The sequence below is a fragment of the Tinamus guttatus genome, unplaced genomic scaffold (genome assembly GCF_059628265.1).
Source record: "Tinamus guttatus ecotype Peru unplaced genomic scaffold, ASM5962826v1 Tinamus_guttatus_pri_ptg000071l, whole genome shotgun sequence".
Classification (NCBI taxonomy): domain Eukaryota; kingdom Metazoa; phylum Chordata; class Aves; order Tinamiformes; family Tinamidae; genus Tinamus; species Tinamus guttatus.
Genome location: NW_028288605.1, coordinates 212,490 through 232,884, shown reverse-complemented (window position 1 = coordinate 232,884; position 20,395 = coordinate 212,490). Strand labels below are relative to the sequence as shown.

Below are 20,395 nucleotides of genomic sequence, written 5' to 3'. Positions count from 1 at the left end.
CTTTAATAATGTTTCATATCTGAATTAGTAATGTACACATTTATCTAAGGTACCAGAATAATACCAACTGCATTTATCATTGAGAAAGATGGCAGTTAGAATTGGAAGTCTAATCTTCAGAGCTTGTTCTCTAAAAACAAGAGAGTATCCATTCAAATGCAATTTCTTGTTACAGAAGGAAAATAATTACTTTTTATACTCCAAGATTCTCTCCTGGTGCCAAGGAAAAAGCTGCAAACTGAGAACTCTGAAGCCTTGTTGCCCTCTTTCTCAAAAATTAGTCCATGCCTTAGGGAAATATTCTCTCACACGCACTAATAAAGCATGTCTCCCCAGCTGCTAAACTGTTCATAAGAAGAAATTCCTCTACATCATGCATTGACCAGGAGCGCGGCAAACAGAGGGGGCAAACAGAGTGTGGCGCGTCAGACAGGGCGTGGCGCAGCAGTTAGCTCGGCAGTTCGCACAGGCAAAAGGTGCAGGCAGGGGGCAGGGAGTCTCCTCCCAGGTGTGGAAAAGAATTCTCTCCACAGACTCTTCCACCAGCAGGAGATCAGGTGAAGCCATGGTCTCCACTCGGTGGAGAGCTTCCACCAGGAAGACTGTGGCTACACAGACTGAAACACCACAGAAACATGCAGCGGTCCAGGTTTCTGGCTGTGGGGAATGCCTGAGCCTCTCCATGTTACCAGGGAGTAGCAAAAACACAGCCGGCCTTAGGTGTGAGCAGGTGGACGACCTGCTCAGCCTGGTGGTGGAGCTAAAGGAGGAGGTAGAAAGGCTGAGGGCCATCAGAGAATGTGAAAGAGAAATAGACTGGTGGAGCTGTGTTCTGCAGTCTTCCCAGGAAAGTGACCCAGAGAACCCAGAGAACCCCCCAATTCAGTCTGTAAATCCAGTACCCTCTTGCCATAGGGCAGAGGGGGCAGAATTAACAGTATCAAGGGATGAACAACAATGGAAACAGGTCCCTATTTGAGGTGGCAGGAGAACCCTACCACGGCCCGCCTCACCTCCACCAGTGACCACATCCAACAGGTACGAGGCCCTGGAACTTGGGGATCAGATAGAGGAGGTCATGATCCAAGGCCCATCTAGGGGGCTGTCTAAAGAGAGGCAGTCAGGTCCACGCCCTGAGGTTGCTCCCCCTAAGGAGAAAAGGAGCACCCGGAAGAAGTGGCAGGTGATCGTCGTGGGTGACTCCATGCTACAGGGCACAGAGGCACTGATCTGTAGACCGGACCCCTTATCCAGAGAGGTCTGCTGCTTGCCAGGGGCCAAAATAAAGGATGTTACAGAAAGGCTCCCAAGGCTTGTCCAGGAGTCTGACTATTACCCACTGGTACTGTTTCACATGGGCACAAATGATGCCATGGGGAAACTGAGGGATATCAAGCGTGACTTCAGAGCCCTAGGGATGGCCGTCAAAGGTATGGGAGCCCAGGTATTGCTCTCCTCTATCCTGTCAACGAGGGGAATGGATTCAAGGAGGAGAAGGCGGATATGGCAGATTAACAACTGGCTGCGCCACTGGGCTTGGAAACAGGGTTTTGGCTTCTATGACCATGGGACTCTGTTTTATGACCACCAGCTAGTGGGGAATGATGGGAACCACCTCAGCAAGAGGGGCACACGTCTCTTTGCCAAAAGGCTGGCCAACCTGGTTAGGAGGGCTTTAAACTAGACGAGAAGTGGGAAGGGGAGTGTCACACAGACATGGCGAACAGTACCACGCAGCCAAGGTCAGATGGCGTCCAGCGGGAGTATGCTAGTGGGGAAGTGAGGATAGGAGATGATCACAGAGGGTCCTCTTTCACCCCTCCTGGGAAACCTGCAGGCTCGGTTACTTCCCTGAAATGCCTGTACACCAATGCGCGAAGCATGGGGAATAAGCAGGACGAACTGGAGATCTGTGTGTAGTCCCAGCGTCATGATCTCATTGGAATCACAGAGACATGGTGGGATATCTCACAAGACTGGAGCACTGCCATGGAAGGCTATGTGCTCTTTAGGAAGGACAGGCTGGGAAGGCGAGGTGGTGGAGTTGCTCTTTATGTGAGAGAGCAACTGGAATGCATGGAGCTCAACCTGGGAGTGGAGGATGAGCGAGTTGAGAGCTTGTGGGTAAGGATTAGAGGGCAGGCTAATGTGGGAGACACTGTGGTGGGTGTCTACTACAGGCCACCTGTCCAGGATGAGGAGGTTGGTGAGGCCTTCTGTAGTCAGCTGGATATTGCCTCACAGGCCCTGGTTCTCATGGGGGACTTCAACTACCCTGACATCAACTGGAAGGACGACACAGCCAGGCAAAAAACAGTCCTGGAGGTTCCTGCAGAGCGTCGATGATAACTTTTTGATGCAGGTTGTAGAGGAACCGACGAGGAGAGGTGGCCTACTGGACCTCATGCTAACAAATAGAGAGGGACTTGTAGGAGATGTGAAGGTGGGGGGTAGCCTCGGCTGCAGTGACCATGAGTTGGTGGAGTTCAGGATTCAACGAGGAGGAGGCAGGGCTGTAAGTAGCCTTGCAATGATGGACTTCAGGAGGGCCAACTTTAGCCCCTTCAGAGGCCTCCTCGGGAGAATCCCATGGGCTAGAGCTCTAGAAGGAAGGGAGGCCCAAGAGAGCTAGTTAGTTTTCAAGCGGCACTTCCTCCACGCCCAGCAACAGTGCATCCCTGTGTGTAAGAAGTCAGGAAGAGGGGGCAGGAGACCTGCATGGATGAGCAAAGAGCTTGTGGCAATGCTTAAGCAGAAGAAGGCGGTTTACAGAATGTAAAGGACGGGCCCCCTGGGAGAAATACAGGAACGTAGTCAGGGAATGCAGAGATGCAACAAGGAAAGCTAAGGTGCGTTTGTAACGCAATCTGGCAAGGGATGTTAAAAACAACAAGAAAAACTTCTTCAAATATATTAACAGCAAAAGGAAGATCAGGGAAAACGTGGGTCCACTGGTGAACAGGATGGGCACCCTTGTTACGAATAACACAGAAAAAGCAGTTGCTGAATGCCTTCTTTGCTTCCTTGTTTACCAAGGGCAGCCCTTTAGAGCCCCAGGCCCTAGGGACAAGAGAAGAAGCCTGGAGAGAGGAAGACTTGCCCTGGGTAGAGGAAGATTGGGTCAGAGAGCACCTAAGGAACCTCAATACCCACCAATCCATGGGCCCTGATGGGATGCACCCCAGAGTTCTGCGTGCGCTGGCGGATGTCATAGCTAAGCCACACTCCATCATCGGTGAAAGATCCTGGAGAACGGGGGAGGTGCCAGAGGACTGGAGGAAAGCCAATGTCATGCCAGTCTTCAAAAAAGGCAAGAAGGAGGACCCAGGCAACTACAGGCCAGTGAGCCTCACCTCTGTCCCCGGAAAAGTGATGGAACGGCTCATACTAGCCGTTGTCTCCAAGCACATGGAGGACAAGAAGGTGCTTCAGGAGTAGTCAGCATGGATTCACCAAGGTGAAATCTTGCTTGACTAACCTGATAGCCTTCTATGATGGAATGACCAGCTGGGTAGATGAGGGGAGAGCGGTGGATGTCATCTATCTTGACTTCACCAAGGCTTTTGACACCATCCCTCAGAACATCCTCCCGGGCAAGCTTCAGAAGTATGGGATAGATGAGTGGATAGTGAGGTGGATTAGGAATTGGCTGGATGGCAGAGCTCAGACGGTGGTGATCAACAGTGCAGAGGCCAGTTGGAGGCCTGTGGTTAGCAGTGTCCCCCAGGGGTCAGTCCTTGGTCCAGTCCTGTTCAATTTATTCATCAATGACCTGGATGAAGGCACAGAGTGCTCCCTCAGCAAGTTTGCTGATGATACCAAACTGGGAGGAGTAGCCGATACCCCAGAGGGCTGCGCTGCCATCCAGAGGGACCTGGACAGACTGGACAACTGGGCGGTGAAAAACCGCATGAAATTCAACAAGGCCAAGTGCAAGGTCCTGCACCTGGGGAGGAATAACCCCAGACACCAGTACAGGCTGGGGACCGACCTTCTGGAGAGCAGCTCTGCAGAGAGGGACCTGGGTGTCATGGTGCACAAGAAGTTGACCATGAGGCAGCAGTGTGCCCTCGTGGCCAAGAAGGCCAATGGGATCCTGGGGTGCATTAAGAAGAAGGTCTCCAGCAGGTCGAGGGAGGTGATCCTGCCCCTCTACTCAGCCCTGGTGAGGCCGCATCTGGAGTATTGTGTCCAGTTCTGGGCTCCACAGTACAAGAGGGATGTGGAGCTGCTGGAGAGAGTCCAGTGCAGGGCCACAAGGATGATCAGGGGCCTGGAACATCTGCCCTATGAGGAGAGGCTGAGGGAGCTGGGCCTGTTCAGCCTGGAGAAGAGCAGGTTGAGAGGGGATCTAATCAGTGTCTATAAGTACCTCAAGGGAGGGAGTGAGGAGGATGGGGCTGGCCTCTTTTCAGTGGTGACCACTGACAGAACTAGAGGTAATGGCCACAAACTGAAGCACCAAAAGTTCCACAGGAACTTAAGGAAAAAATTCTTAACAGTGAGGGTGACAGAGCACTGGACCAGGCTGCCCAGAGAGGTTGTGGAGTCTCCTTCTCTGGAGATCTTCAAAACCTGCCTGGATGCCACCCTGTGCCACGTGCTCTAAGTGACCCTGCATGTGCAGGGAGGTTGGACTAGATGACCTCTAGAGGTCCCTTCCAACCTTAAGCATTCTATGATTCTATGATTACTGGGAAAGAAAATTTGCGTTTTTAAGTATAATCAGCATTTTGTTTAGCACTGCAAATTCTTAACATTATGGTGGTTGTGCAGAGCTATTACCATCACAGCTGTGCTTTCTGTATCATAGCACTTTTGAGAATCCTCATGTGTTCACTCTGGACGCTTAGACAAGAAAAACAACAACAAACAAAATGACAGCACACACCTCCCCCAAATGTAGATATACTGCTACTACTACAGATAGATACTACTACTCTACAGACTACTCTGTGGCTTTTGAACTAACAAATTGCTTTCCAACTTTTCCCCAACCACTAACATAGGTCTGAAACTGCTGTGCACTTTTTTTTTCTACTGAACATAGTTCTGTGGATCAGCTGCACACAAAATATGAAGATTACTGTTATTTTTGCAATTTCAGTTGATTAAATATTTCAGAAAATCCTAGCCACCTAAAATCCGTTAGAAAACACAGATTAATACAACCTGCAGTAGATGTTATGAAGGTTTCTCAACAGCAGAGTTGATCGTTTCTGATTAAATACAAGAGGAGCAATTTAATTGCTCAGCAGAGACCTCTCCTACCACTTTGGACTTCAGGGCACCCAGGATATCAGCCCTGGGCTTGCAGGTATCACACCGTGTCTGTGGGAGTCCTGGGCCTTTACAGAATAACAGCCAGCAGGAATACTGTTCAACACTGCAGCCAGGAAAAGACACTTAGATTTAAGCAACTGAAAGCACACAAGGCATCTGAATACAAATTATGCTTAGGAGCTGAAAGGTGCTAGAATTCTTCCTCATTTCCTTCAAAAAGGTTGCCTTTAGAAAGTGGATTTTCTTCTAAAGTGAAACAGTACAATGTTTAGAGCAGCTAAGGACATAACAAGGCCAGAGCACTGGCAAACATGGATAGAGAGTGATCAAGAATGGAGAAGTTTCAGGGTCAAGGTTAAAGGCAGGGAAGTTAATTTTAGTGGAAAGGTCACTCATGTCTTAGTGAGCAAAGAGCAAAAGTACGTCCCTTGTCATTAAACCTTAGTCTCACTTTGATTAGCCAAAGCCTAGGTCTTCCACGATCAACACATGGCAAGAACAAGTTCCAGTCCTAAGCACAGAGCAACACAAAGCAAGCACGGCCTTCATGCAAGAACACAAGAGTCTTCATGTAAGAACCCTTCCCAATTGCAACACAAAACTGGCAGGAAATTCCAGCTACTCAAGATGTCCAACTCCTAAAGTGAAGTCATTTACACACTGCGTGAAGAACCCACAGTGAAGCTGAAGCACTATTCCTAAGGATATTCCTTTAGGATATCTGCATCCTAAAACCTTTAGGTTTAGCTAAAGATTGATCTATACCTACCTACTTGGGATTTTGGCATAGCAGAATAGAAGTTCATAAGCAGACTTCCAAAATATTATATTAAAGCACATCAATATTGTATTGATCACCTTCAGGTTTTATTTTGATTTCATGAGGAGAGGCTGAGGGAGCTGGGCCTGTTCAGCTTGGAGAAGAGAAGGCTGAGAGGGGATCTAATCAGTGTATATAAGTACCTCAAGGGAGGGAGTGAGGAGGATGGTGCTGGTCTCTTTTCAGTGGTGGCCACTGACAGAACTAGAGGTAATGGCCACAAACTGAAGCACCAAAAGTTCCACAGGAACTTAAGGAAAAATTTTTTAACAGTGAGGGTGACAGAGCCCTGGACCAGGCTGCCCAGAGAGGTTGTGGAGTCTCCTTCTCTGGAGATCTTCAAAACCCGCTTGGACGCAGTCCTGTGCCACGTGCTCTAGGTGACCCTGCGTGTGCAGGGGGGTTGGACTAGATGATCTCTAGAGGTCCCTTCCAACCCTAAGCATTCTATGATTCTATGATTCTATGATTCTGTAGTACCATAACTCTAGAAAAGGCTTTTCTGGTGCAGGCATAGACAAGTAAGATTTGAATCACACTGTATTTGAAGAAAAATCCAAAATACTTTAATACTTTTTCTAAAGCTTGACTTGCACAAGGTAAGCAGGGTGTTGCACTGATTTATCAATAGCAACACAGCAAAGATTAAACAGCAAAATCTTAAATAAAACAAATCTACAGATAATCCTGAAAAACACTAGAACTCCACTCTTTTAAAAGACAGTTCTATTACCAGGCTATCCTGCGATTTTTTATAATAATCTATTTGTGACAATTCTTTTCTATAGCAAATCCCATTGCTAATGATAGACAATGAGAAAACAATCTTCTGCAGAGAAGAATATGATCAGACACCTGCATACAAAATATTTTTCAGGTTTATTCTGGGGAGGATTTTTCCTAAAAGAACAGAAGTTCATGACAACAATAATGTCAGTTGACAAATGTTAACAGTCTCACCTACCAACAGTGCAAAACCATTTGCAGTGTGGATGAACCCTTACTCCTTATGCTCAGATTCAACTGTTACTTTTAATAGGATAGTTACAAGCACCCACTCTTTTTTATTCATCGTCCAATATTCATATTTTCAGCCCCTTCTGCTTTAAAATCACAAAAGGTGGCTTAGTGTATTTACTTCTTTCCATACACTATTCAAACTTAACACTACTTCCTTTAAGAATCTGTTGGGATCTTTGCACACTTGCTGCTTTTGTACATCTTCTTAGTGTATTTCCCAAACAACAACAAACATAAAATGTTAAAAAAGCTAAGGTACTTATAGCCTGAAGCTGCCTTATGATACTTTAATACTTGTTACTATGAAGTATACTCTTTCCTTAATAAAAAAAAAATATGACTCCTTTTTATAAGACAATTTGGAAGCAGAACCAGGTACCAGGTTTAATTACCATTTCCATAGAGACCACTACTAATACCAGCTCTTATCATTTGCACAATAATCTATGAGTCAGTTTAGTATATTCGCAGAAGAGGTGAGATGGAAAAAAAAAATCCTCAGCTGGCTGTGAATGGTAAAAAATGCTTAACAATTTATATATAGAATATTTAAATTGGCTGGCTGAATATATACAGTAAAATGTCAAATGTTAATGGCATGAACTTAGAGGAAAGTTTTTGGCTTTCTCAGTCATGACACAGCTTTCTTAGTCATGCATTAAGCATTGTTAGTAATTTATGATAAGGTGTTAGTGGATACAGTGCCAAAGTCCTTACTGAATGTTTTCCAAGCAACATATTAACACTTTTTAATGTGGGAGGAATGTCTCAGCAATGCTAATTTTTGTGGCTATCGCGTCAATAGCACTGCTAGTGTGAGATGGGGTTGAGGAAAGCTTTCCCTGAGTCAAAAATGGAAGATTTAACACATGTTTAAGCTAAACTGTCAAGAGTAAAAGTTGATGTCACACGACATTTTACTCAAATAGTTCAAAGTTCCACTAACTCATGCTAGCACAGTTAATTGCAAGACTTTTTTTCATGTAAACAAATGTAGATCCCTTTGAATGACTAAAATTAAATCAGTGTACAATGAATCATCTTAATACTATAAATTTAAACACAATATAAAACATAGAAGTCAAATATTCCAGATGTGGCATAACAGGAAATCCAAATGCCTCCTGGAAAGGTGAAAATACTTTTCTAGTTTTGAGGAAAAAAAAGCCCTAAAGAGTTCAGCTGACATTTTATTTGGATTTCCAAAAACTCTTTCACAAGCTCTATTGTGCAAGACTATTGATAAAAAAAAGCAGACACAAGGTGAGAGACATAATACATTTGTAGGTCAGGGCCTTTATGAGAGATGGAGAACCAAGAGCACCTGTAGCTAAAGGTGATAAGATTAACATCAGGGTTCTCAGAAGCTTTCTGCTAGAAGGACTAAGCAGAAGTGAGAATAAAAAGATTGACATTAGTTAAGTCTAGTAACAACCATAAGAGATTTCAGAAGGCCTTAATGCACATGCAATAAAAGGGGTGCTGGGAGGCATTATCTGGCCTCATACACCTCACCAATAGGTTTCATGATACAGGACAGATCAATTCTCTCCAGATCTCCCTTGCTCCATGCAGGAATTACACCCACAGCACCAGTCCTTCTCTTACTCACAAGCTCTTAATAAAGTATCAAACCCAAAGCAGAAGTGCACATTTGCATACAATGCCCATGTGTAAAAGCAGGTTAAATTTTGGTAGTCATTCTCACAACTACTAAAATGTTTGAGCCACCCCAGAAAGCTCTAGCTTGAGTCTCATCCAGCAGTGGAGGCTATTTACATTTTCCTTTTGTCAGGCTAGATAGTTTGCTCATTGGGACCAGCTATTTTTTCCTATTCTTGGCTCTAGCTCTCCCCTTAGCAAGCATTATAATGTTTAACAAAAGTAATCCAGCTGGTCAAGTAAAGATTTTACATAAATGGGAAACTTGCACTTTGCCAGTTTTTCATCTAAACAACATGTGTATATAAATCAGGATTACAAAAGCTTCTATAAATTCAGGATTTCATTTACAGGCAGTTCTGACAAAAGACCCTGCAGAATGTTAACAACAGATCTAAATCTACTTAATCTCTAAATAGCCTAAGGCAATATAAACCTAAGATTAGAGGTATCCAAAAGTCAGCATCTGAATGATCTAGAAGTACAACGGTCTCTAAACAACAATTTTCCCTACAAGTGAACTATGCTGTGAACTAGAAGCTTTTATCATCTTTTCTTCAGGCAGAACTACACTTTGTTTCACACCTCAAAAGTCAAACTTCTTGTGCCTAGGAAATTTCCTTCGCCAAAACAACTACCTCAAGATCCCCTTTGGATCTTCAAACATCTTATTGGCATAAAAGAACAAAAATGACAGTTTCTCCCATTGCAGATAGATAGCTGAAGTTGCCTCAATAGATCTACTATATGATATAGAACTCATGAAATAATAAGCACCTTCCAGTTGAAATATGCTGTACGGTATGTAATACTAAAATGTAATTTGTAAAAATTATTCCCTGAACAGAAGCTTTGTGCTTTTTTCTTGCTATTCTAGACGAAATTTAACAATAACTTTGTTAAGGACAAAGAAAAAGCCTGAAGGAAGGATGTTCCCCACAATTTAACACTGGGCTACAAACACAGAGATAGGGTGATAACTACATTATTCCTTCCTTATTTTTATTAGGTATTGTATCAAGTTAAACTAGAAAATAACTTATGAGCAGATTTTAAGAAGTTTTCTTTTCTTTTTTTTTCTTTTTTTTGTCTTTAGAAGAGATTTTATAAGGATTGTAAAAGAATTGGAAGCTTAACTCTCACTGGAATTTGACAGAAAGTAGTCATAGACATATAAATGCTGTGTCCCTGGAAAAACCCTGCCTTTCATTTCGAAACTTAGACCATCTATTGTTACTAGAATACAGTAGAAATAACAGATGAGTTACCAGGGCGGCTCTTAGCAACTTACAAGAGATGAGCTCTAATCCTTCTTGTTCTAGCAGACAAGTTGCTTTTTGGTCTTTAGTAAAATGCTCATGATTTTAAGGTTACTTCCACAGGCTGTGAGGAATCATTGCAGCACTACCAGCCAAACATCAATTTCTGATCTATGACATGCCCATGGGGAGAGGCCCGGTTGCTTAGACAGTCAAGACAAGCAAAATAAGCTTCTCCTTTCTGACCCACAGTTCATCCTTGTGTGGAAAATGTTGCAGTTTGAAAGCCGTAGTGGTAGTGGTGGTGGGGGGGGGGGAAGGAGATATCAAAAAAAAGTATCGGATTCACAAACAGTCCGTGGACTGTAGGTCCGATCGCCTTCCTAGGAGCGAATCGAGTTCCCAAATAGTGTGATCAACTATAAGCTCAACTCTGGCAGTATCGGATTCACGAACAGTCTGTCAACTGTAGGTCCAATCGCCTCCCCCCAAACAAGTAGTCGAGTTCACAAACAGTATGATTTATTCAAATGCAACATTTACAAAGCAGGTTTCGGATGTCAGTACAGGAAATTCTCTACTAGAGCGTGGGGTTTTTAGCTAGCTGTGATGTACAAATGTGCAATCATCACTCACCCCAGAAGATGGGAGAGGGCTCTCAGTCTCGAGTCTCCTCAGGCGGCGTCCTGACGCAAGGGGAGGAAGGGGGGGATCAGCGCATCAACTGATCCAGAATTTATGATGGATTCTTCCCTCTAACTTCTTAGTCTCTTCAGGCAGCGTCCCAGCGCGAGGGGAGGGAAGGAGGATCAGCCTGTCGACTGACCCAGGAGTTACGATGGTTTCTTCCCTCCAGACTTTTCATCCTTAGTTCACCTTTTATACTTTTCTTTACATTCAGGTGGAGCTTGAGTGACTAGAGTCATACTTAATATTGTTATTGATTGGTGAAAAAGTTTCTCGCTTTCATTTAAACATCTTTTAACATGCACATACCTTCTCCAACATTCTGTAACACATCTAACCATACCTGTGCTAAATATGTAGCCCTCATTTATTATTTACTGTGTGCACACTGGAGCTCCCAGGACCCTAGTCATGATGGGAAGACCCTGGTTTCTTCTCAGTCCTGCCATCCCTCTACATGTCCTGACAGTTCTATTTTTACTGGTTTTGCTTGAGCCATCCAGTGAGGTCAGAGAGGAGTCCTCTTCCACATGGGGCACAATGTTGGAAGGCCCAAGGTACACTGGAGTTCAGGTAATCCAGCGCATAAGGAGGTATACATATTGCCATCACTGCAGGCCCAGATCAAACCAGCCGGAGCGTCACCAGAAGCTATACGGCAATCATTACGAGGCACAAAGTCTTCACTTACTGATTTATATTTTATGCTGTGATTATGGCACAGACAGCCCATTTTTAGGGAAATGTAAACTGGCCAATAGTGTCTGACCCAATCGTGTTGTTCCCAATTGGAGCAATTTATCACATTTTGGCAATACCACAACGCTGACTTGTTTGATACTGAGCCAAAAGAAAATCCTGGGCCAAATGGTGCTACAGATTTGGGTAGAGGCAAGCAAGTGGTAATACTAGATTCATTGAGAGCAGTTGCAAACCCCTTTATTAAAGTTTAGGGATAAGTTATCCTTCAAACCATGGGTGGCAGAGTCAGGGGCGGATAAGGTTTGTGCGTTGTCACTTTGAGTATCTATCTCCTTGATTCCAGTGCACTAAACATATCAAGCCAAAGCATATCTTCCCAATGCAAGTTGTAAATATCATATTTGCTAATCCTAACTACAGCTCTATAACCCTTTTACAAATATCTGATTTACAAATATCAAAACAACACTATGCAGGAAACTAACAATCCTGATGGATACTGAAGATCAGTATAGGAGAGTCCTTGGTTCCAGGTACAATTGTCCAGCATTCCGGGTTTTTGACATCCTGGAAAACAAAAGAAAGAATGCTCGGTCTCTGCCTTGACCGGCATAAATTGGATTGTTATTGATTTTGCAAGCATGAACAAGCAATTATATTTGGTCAGAAGTCTGGAATGATCCACCAACTGCTTATGCGGTGTGTCTTCCCACTAGCATCAGTGGCTTCCCAGGCACATAGTCCTCGAGGCTTAGCCAAAATTAAAGGAACAACACCAATAGAGGGCAATTTTGCCATCACGGGCTGTCCCACCTGCATTTGAATAGGTGTATGCCTTTGTGACTCTGAGGGCTCTGATAAGGTGGGAGCAGGCAGTCCTGTGGGACAGAAAGCTTGTATTTTGGGGCTTCCATAAGTTCCCCATCTGTTATTTACTGTGTAGACTGCTTGGGATAGCCACAGATCCCAGTTAGGCTGTGACACTTTTGCATGTTTCTTAATCAAGCCATTGACTCTTTCCACTATACCATTAGCTTGGGGATAATAGGGAGTGTGAAACACCCATTTTATTCCTTCTTGTTTTGCCCAATCTTGCACTACAGTAGCAGTGAAGTGACTGCCATTATCACTTTGTATGCACTCTGGTGCTGGGAGGCTACTAAACCAGTCCTGCAGGGTTTTCACAGTATTCTCACCAGTGGCTGCACTTACTGCCGTAGCCATGGTTAGTCTGGATACTACTTCCACGCCTACCAGGATATATTTTCGACCAGGAGCAGGTCTTAATGGTCCTACATAATCAATTTGCCAGGTGCTCCATAAGACTTTGTTTCTCTGAATGTGCTGAGGGGGGGCTTGATTAGGATGATTCATTTTCAGTCGGAGTTGGCATTGAGGGCAAGCTGATATGATTTCACTAACTAATGCAACTGACACAGGCCATCCCCGTGCCACACATTCGTGATATAGGTCATTTTTCCCCGAATGTCCCCTTTTTACATGCAACCATTCGATTAGCCTTTGCCACTCCTCTCCTTCAGCAGCTACTGTTTGCACTTGTGCTAACCTATCGACTTCCTCATTCCACTTTGTCGCTGGTGCACTAGTTTTTGCATGTGCCTTTACCCATCCTATTTCTAAAGGTCGGTGTCTGCTTACTTCCAAAAGTCTCTGCCAGTCACTTGTCCTCCACACTGGTACACGATTTACCTCCCAATTATTTGCTTCCCATTGACATATCCATTCTGTTGCTCCCTTAAATGTGGCATAGGAATCAGTATAAACTACCTCAGCTCCATTTTCCACAGCTAACAGCAGGGCTCGGAGTTCCCCGACCTGGGTGCTACCATCACCTTTCTCAGTTACTGACCGTCCTGAGCTTATTTCCAGGGCTGCTGCCTTATAATTCCACCCCGTGCTTGTTCTTCAGGCAGAGGCATCAGTAAACCACACTCCATCCTTTTTAGAGGATATAGTGAATTCTGGAGCTACCTTAATAGGTGAAGGTTTATAAGGAAGACATAACTTTGTAATGTCTGAGCTTACTGGCTGTTGTAATTTGGAGGTCTTAGTTGGTCCTTCTTTTAGTGCTAGCAAGTGACTTATTCCTTCTAGATAAGCATACCATTTGCGGATCATTCCCTTCTGTGCGACACCTTCAGGAGGGGGGGGCGCCTTGAAGGATAGGGCTTAACAATGGAAAAGGCCCCTGAACGATGATATCCTGTGAGGTTCGTAGTTTTTCTGCCTCTTTCACTGCACGAACTAAGGAGAGAAGTCCCTTTTCCCACTCAGAATAACGCTGCTCTGTCTCTTTAAAGGAGGTAGACGAGGAAAGCAGGGGTCATGAAGAACCTGAAGCTCCTTTTTGAAAGATGCCACAATAGGAGGCATGTTCAGAGAAACCCCATTCAGCCCAAAAAGGGTCCACTGGATTTAGGGGGCCTAGCCTCTGATTGATAACTAATGCATCCTTTAGGGTTTTAATAGCTTCTGCATGGATCGGAGTCCAATCCCACGGTTTGTTCTTTCTCAGCAAATCATACAGAGGACGGGCAATTACAGAGAACCCAGGAACATGTTTCCTCCAATACCCTAGTGTTCCCATTAGTTGTTGTAGTTCCTTCTTGTTTTGGGGTAGGCGTCCCTTTTCAATCTCTGTTAATGTATCATCGGGCACAGCTACAGCTCCTGATATCCACAAAGTCCCCAGGAATTTAACTTCTTGGGCTGGACCTTGACATTTGGATGGTGGTACCTCCATGTCATGGTTTGTTAATAGTTGCCAAACAGTTTGAGCAGTTTCTCGTACAGACTCTTTGTTGTTCCCACCTATTAGTATATCATCTACATATTGATAAATGCATATTTCAGGGGGTTTCTTTACTGTGGCTAGAAGCTTTGCGAGCGCATTATGTGCAATAGTGGGTGAGTGTTTATATCCCTGTGGCAATCGATTAAAGGTGTATTGTACACGATCCCATGTAAATGCAAACTGTGGCTTATCTTTATCATCTAAGGGTGCCATAAAGAACATATCTTTGATATCTAGGGTGGCCATCCAGGAGTGTGCAGCTGATCGTATAGCCATGACAATCTCAGCTATGCTAGGGACTGCCGCTGTTAGTGGACCGGTGTTATGATTAAGTTTTCAGTAATCAATTGTCATTCTCCACTTGCCATCCGGCTTCATGACAGGCCACACCGAGGAGTTATACGGAGAATGTGTTTGGCCAATTATGCCTCGCTTTTCTAAGTCCACAATTACTTCAGTTATTCCCTTCTTTGCAGTTGCAGGCAAAGGGTACTGGGGAACATTGGTCACATGAGATGGGGGCAGGGCATGCGTTACTTCCAGCACTCTTACCATTATGCTTTCCTGCTCCTTTCCTCCAAAATTCCAAACACTACCATTAGGCAGATACCATCGCTTTCCTCTAAGCACATCGTATCCTAGAATGTTCCCTGGGTGTGAACTTAGTACCACATCCACAGCTGTCATCCTCTTTTCCCCAGGCAACCATAATTGTGTCCTAGCAAGTGGGCATTTTTCTTTAGCACCTGTTACTCCACTAATCACAATAAATTTTTGAGAGGGTTTAATTCCTAATGATTCTGCTTGCAACTTGTTCAGAACACTAATCTGTGCTCCAGTATCAATCAAAAATTCTAGACTAAGTTTTTTTGGACCAACAGGAATTGATATATAGGGTTCTTTGTTTTCAGACCATTGAAAAATATGTATCATGCGGGTTGGGCGGCCCGAATCCCAATCCGCATTGCTTAGTTTTTTGATCTCCTAAACTCTTCACTTAGAGGCGCAAAGGGATTGTTTGTTCCGTCAGAGGCGGGGGCAGAGGGGGAGTTCTTCTCTTGTCTGCTTGGAGGAGGAGATTCAGCTGCTCTGCGTTCCAGGATTTCAACCAATTTTCTGATGCAGCTAGTGGATTGCCCCTGCAGCATAGCGCGGGGCACTCCTAAAGCTAATGCCTGTCGCCATAAATCATTGCACAGAGGGCTGTTAATTTGATTTACTGATGCCGGCAGACCCTGAAAGGGTTCCAGTTCATGTTTTGGGTATGGTCGACCCTCCAATTTTCTTGTGTGAAATACCTTCCTACCTCTCCCTGATTGTTCCGATAGAGGCTCAAGGTTCGACCATGCCATCTCTCGTCCATAACTCACCATGTCATGTAACAGCTCTGCCCAAGTAGGGACGTGTGCAGGGGGGGCGTGAAGGTTCTGATCATTATGCTGTTGGGCCCGAATGACCCTTTCCTTTAAATTTTGCATATATATCTTTGCTGTGTCAGGCAGACCCTTAATAAGGGGCCTTAGGTGGACTGGGTCTACCGGAGCCATTAACGGAACATCAAAGCGTCCTCGGTCATACATTGCCTGAATACAAGCAGCTTTCTGCATTGCCTCTGATAAGCCAGACAGTCCCCTAACTTTGATTATTAGTGGCTCACCTCTTTCTCTGGGGTCTATTCCCCCTGCCCAGTAAGCAACTCGAGCAGTAATAGATCGATTATCATCTGGGAACCCCTCATCTAGAAACACTCCTGGTCCCCAGAAGCCTAAAGATTCTTCTCTGTCTAACAATATTCTGTCGCCACCTGAAAGGGAAACTCTCCACAAGTATTCAGTTTCGGTTTCCCCAGGCTTTCTTGAAAATTTAGTCTGCAGTTCTCCTAATTCTGAACCTGAATAAGGAGTAGTCCGAACTGTGGTGCGGGGATTCCGACCTCGGGGTCCTTCAGATGTTTCGGTCTTTATCAGTGGCCGAACAGCCACTAATTCTGAGGATTCTTCTTGTATCTCTTCATCTGGATCTCCCCATATGTCCCCGTCCCAGTCCTCAGGCTCAGTGTTAGTAATTAACTTTCTGATTTGCCGCATATTAGGGGGTCGGGGTGCCTGCATCAGCATTGTTTCAAATCGCTGCTCCAATAACTGGGTACGTCTCTTTTCCTTCTCTAATTCATACTGCAAATGTTGAATTTCTGAATTCTTACCTTGATAATCTAATTTCAATTTCTCAAATATTTTATAGTCCTTCTGCGCCTGAATTAAGCAACCGCCCAGAATAGCACAAATAACACCCTTGCCTTTGCCGTCCTTAAACTTAGCATGGCATTCCTCCATTCTTTGCAAAACCCTTTCAGGATCTGACCAATTATCTCTGGCCCAATCTTCCCCACCTTCTGAGGGACCACATTTTTGTCTCCGTAGGAATTCCTTTATCGACATCCTGCCGACTACGCCAATTTTGTGTTGAAAATGTTGCTGTTTGAAAGCCATAGTGGTAGTGGTGGTGGGGGGGAAGGAGATATCAAAAAAAAAAAAGTATCGGATTCACAAACAGTCCGTGGACTGTAGGTCCGATCGCCTTCCTAGGAGCGAATCGAGTTCCCAAATAGTGTGATCCACTATAAGCTCGACCCTGGCAGTATCGGATTCACGAACAGTCCGTGGACCGTAGGTCCGATCGCCTTCCTAGGAGCGAATCGAGTTCCCAAATAGTGTGATCAACTATAAGCTCAACTCTGGCAGTATCAGATTCACGAACAGTCTGTCAACTGTAGGTCCGATTGCCTCCCCCCAAACAAGTAGTCGAGTTCACAAACAGTATGATTTATTCAAATGCAACATTTACAAAGCAGGTTTCGGATGTCAGTACAGGAAATTCTCTACTAGAGCGTGGGGTTTTTAGCTAGCTGTGATGTACAAATGTGCAATCATCACTCACCCCAGAAGATGGGAGAGGGCTCTCAGTCTCGAGTCTCCTCAGGCGGCGTCCTGACGCAAGGGGAGGAAGGGGGGGATCAGCGCATCAACTGATCCAGAATTTATGATGGATTCTTCCCTCTAACTTCTTAGTCTCTTCAGGCAGCGTCCCAGCGCGAGGGGAGGGAAGGAGGATCAGCCTGTCGACTGACCCAGGAGTTACGATGGTTTCTTCCCTCCAGACTTTTCATCCTTAGTTCACCTTTTATACTTTTATTTACATTCAGGTGGAGCTTGAGTGACTAGAGTCATACTTAATATTGTTATTGATTGGTGAAAAAGTTTCTTGCTTTCATTTAAAGTTACAGTCAACCAAAAATCTAGAGCGCATGCTCAGTGAGGGGTGGTCGTACCTCGGAGGCGGGTAACTTTTGGGATGGAGGTATGGTTTTCACATTATAATGAGCAAAGTTCAAGCAAAGTTCATCATTTGCCACCTTTGCTGGCTCAGCACCGGACTTGTTATTGTATATCTCTCATTAGACAGCCACTGTGCAGCTTATCAGCAGCCCAGCACAGGGAGTGCAACAGAGTTTGGCCGCGGTGTCTTCACCCCGCTCCATCCTCCGTTACTCCCTTTTGCAGCTGTGAGGAGGGCAGATTGCGTTGCCCAGGGAACCGTGGAGGAGCAGAGTCCGTGCATACCAACTGTCCTGGAAGTGGCAACTGTGTAGCACCCCAAGCAGGCCTCTGTAATGCCAGAGCTGTGTTAGGCCCTAGTTTTCCTCTCAGTTCCTGCTTTCAAAAAATTCTTCCACAAACACTTCTTCCACAATCCTCCACAATATCCCTGTGGGTCTCTGAGCCTGAGCAGAAACTGCTATTAACATTCAAACATTAATAGGCCCTCTTAAGTTTGCAGGAAGCATGCATGATCACTTTAGAAATGAAGTGCAAAATCCTGGACTTACAGAAAGATACACATCTCCATGGAAGGAATTAGAATTTTACCCACAATGCGTCAGTTCTGTTAACATCTCAATTTTCCAAAGGTGTTTACTATTAGGAATTTTCTATGACATTTCTTCCTCCATTCAGTTTCTCAGGTGGATTTCAAACAGTTCACTGGGTTTGGTGTTAGATATGCCTCCTGCAAGTTAATTATGGTCAGTGAGATAGTACAAAAGGTATTTTGTTCCAATTCAGTCAGCATGCAAACACTTTCTGGCACAAAATATTGCTCTGAGCAAGAAGTAGAAATTTCTTTTCCATGAAATCACTATTGGTGAGTTTTTAGCTAGCTAATCCAAGAACAAATGGGATAGTAGCATTATTGAAGCACAGTCATTAAAAATGCGCAAAAAATGTGTTTTCAATATTGTATTGGCTCTGCTACTATAAGAGCTAAACTTTTCATATTGCTGTTTATAACTAGGTTCAACATGGCTACATAACTCCCCACTGCTGCAGTTAAACCTCATGGCACAGCAGATATTACCTCTGCTGATCGTTACCCAGACATTAGCATCTCCTACAGACTTCTTGCCAAGCATAACAGCATCAGCCTGTTTACCTCAGGGGAGAAGGTGATCCTTAAATTCTTCCAGGTCCAAATAGCCACTAGAATCAGAAACAATTCTTTCCAAATCTTCCCTGACTCTTCAGTATCAGGGTGCTTTCCAGTTGGGGGATCACTGCACACATATTTGCATGACAAGAGGCTCCCTTGGCAACTTGCCTCTGTTTCCCAACAGTATGCCTGTGTTAGCACTCCTTTACTGGAAAGGGCTTTAATGAGAAAGGCTTGCTGGGTGAGCATAGGCCGTCAAGATACGAGGCAGCAGGGGAGCTAGGAAAGTCTGAAGGAAATGAGCTAATCCCAAGGCAGAGGCAGAATAGCTTCAGGAATAACCGTTAGCTTCTTTGTTCTAAGGAAATTTTCTTGTTCAAAGTCAGAAGAAAGTGACTCTGTTAATGTCACATGAGATATTGGCATGAAGAAGCTCCAAGCACCAAAAGGATGGGAATTCTTAATTGTTAAGACAATACTTAAGAAATTCACTATTCTGACAGAACGAGACTGACAATATCTGCTAAAAACTCAAAAAAAAGAAGAAAATGTTCAACATTTGTCTTTCTTTAACAAAATCTAATCTCCACCTTTAGGGAAAATGCATCAGTATTTTAAGGATTACTATTATATGGATCTACTTTCAAAAGTTACAACACAGCAGAGATAGAGGAGCGCTTTTCCTTCTTACAGGAAGTATTAATGGACAATATTTCTACTCATTCTACTTTCTTTTTTTTTTTTTTTGCTCCATGCTTATCATAGAAAATTGATTCTTTCCTCTATTTATCCAGTATAAGATATACTCTTCAAACAAAGGCATATATTTATTAGAGAAAAAAATGTAAGTTTTGTTTTGGTTTTGGAGAAATTAAAACAAGGAGTTCCCTGTTTTTGGCAATGGTGTCATGTGCAATAATCTGGTCACTCTAAGGCCATATCTGGTCCTAATTCCCAGCCCACACCAGATGTTTTCAAGGCATGTTCCCTTTCAGGTCTACTTAGATAGAGAACAATAATGCAGGGATTTCAGATTCCATGTTTCAGCACCTCATCATGGTTGTTAGAGAATGTTGAGAGGGATTTGAGAGCTGTAATGCCACCAGAAACAGCTACAGTGGCCAAAAGGGGATTTACAGGAGAGTTAAGGTTGCACTCACAAACCATAGCAAACAGCCCTCCATGGGGCTAGGGCAGCTGCTAGAGCCACTATGTCTGACCCAGGGTCACTGGGTCTCTCTCCCAGGGTATCCCGTAAAGGCATAGCAGGACCTGGCACCCATCCAGCCAGCAGTCTGCACCATGCAGCTGCTCTCACACAGATCATGTTGTAGGAGACTCAGGCCTCCAGCCAAGCCCAAGTAATTTGGAGGAGCTGGCCTTATGCACGGGCCAGAAGACTGAAAAATAAGCAAGTCACTGTACTGTAGATCAGACCCTCAATCCCAGGAAGCAGTTGACACTCAGGGACCTCAGCACATCTGCTTTACAATTCCTTTCCCCAGGGTGCAGAGCAGGTGCTCTTTAGCATCTGGAAGCCAGAGGTTCCCACCTTCAGAACACCTCCAGTCTCCAGGCCTGGGGTCCTGCCTGGCCAAGTAAATTGTGTTTTCCTTTTTTTCTGCCTCTCCACATCTGGCATAACTTAGAAATATGGCAAAA

The 20,395-nt window shown here is 44.4% G+C and overlaps 1 protein-coding gene across 1 annotated transcript in view; it reads right to left on the bottom strand.

The window, feature by feature from the left end:
• LOC148595723 (uncharacterized) overlaps positions 1-16,335 on the bottom strand; it is a 30,168-nt gene extending 13,833 nt beyond the window's left edge. The window contains exon 1 of the mRNA XM_088519789.1: positions 15,706-16,335. Within this exon, the coding sequence (XP_088375915.1) occupies positions 15,706-16,335 (630 nt within the window). The remainder of the gene's footprint in view (positions 1-15,705) is intronic.
• Between the last annotated feature and the right edge of the window lie 4,060 nt (positions 16,336-20,395).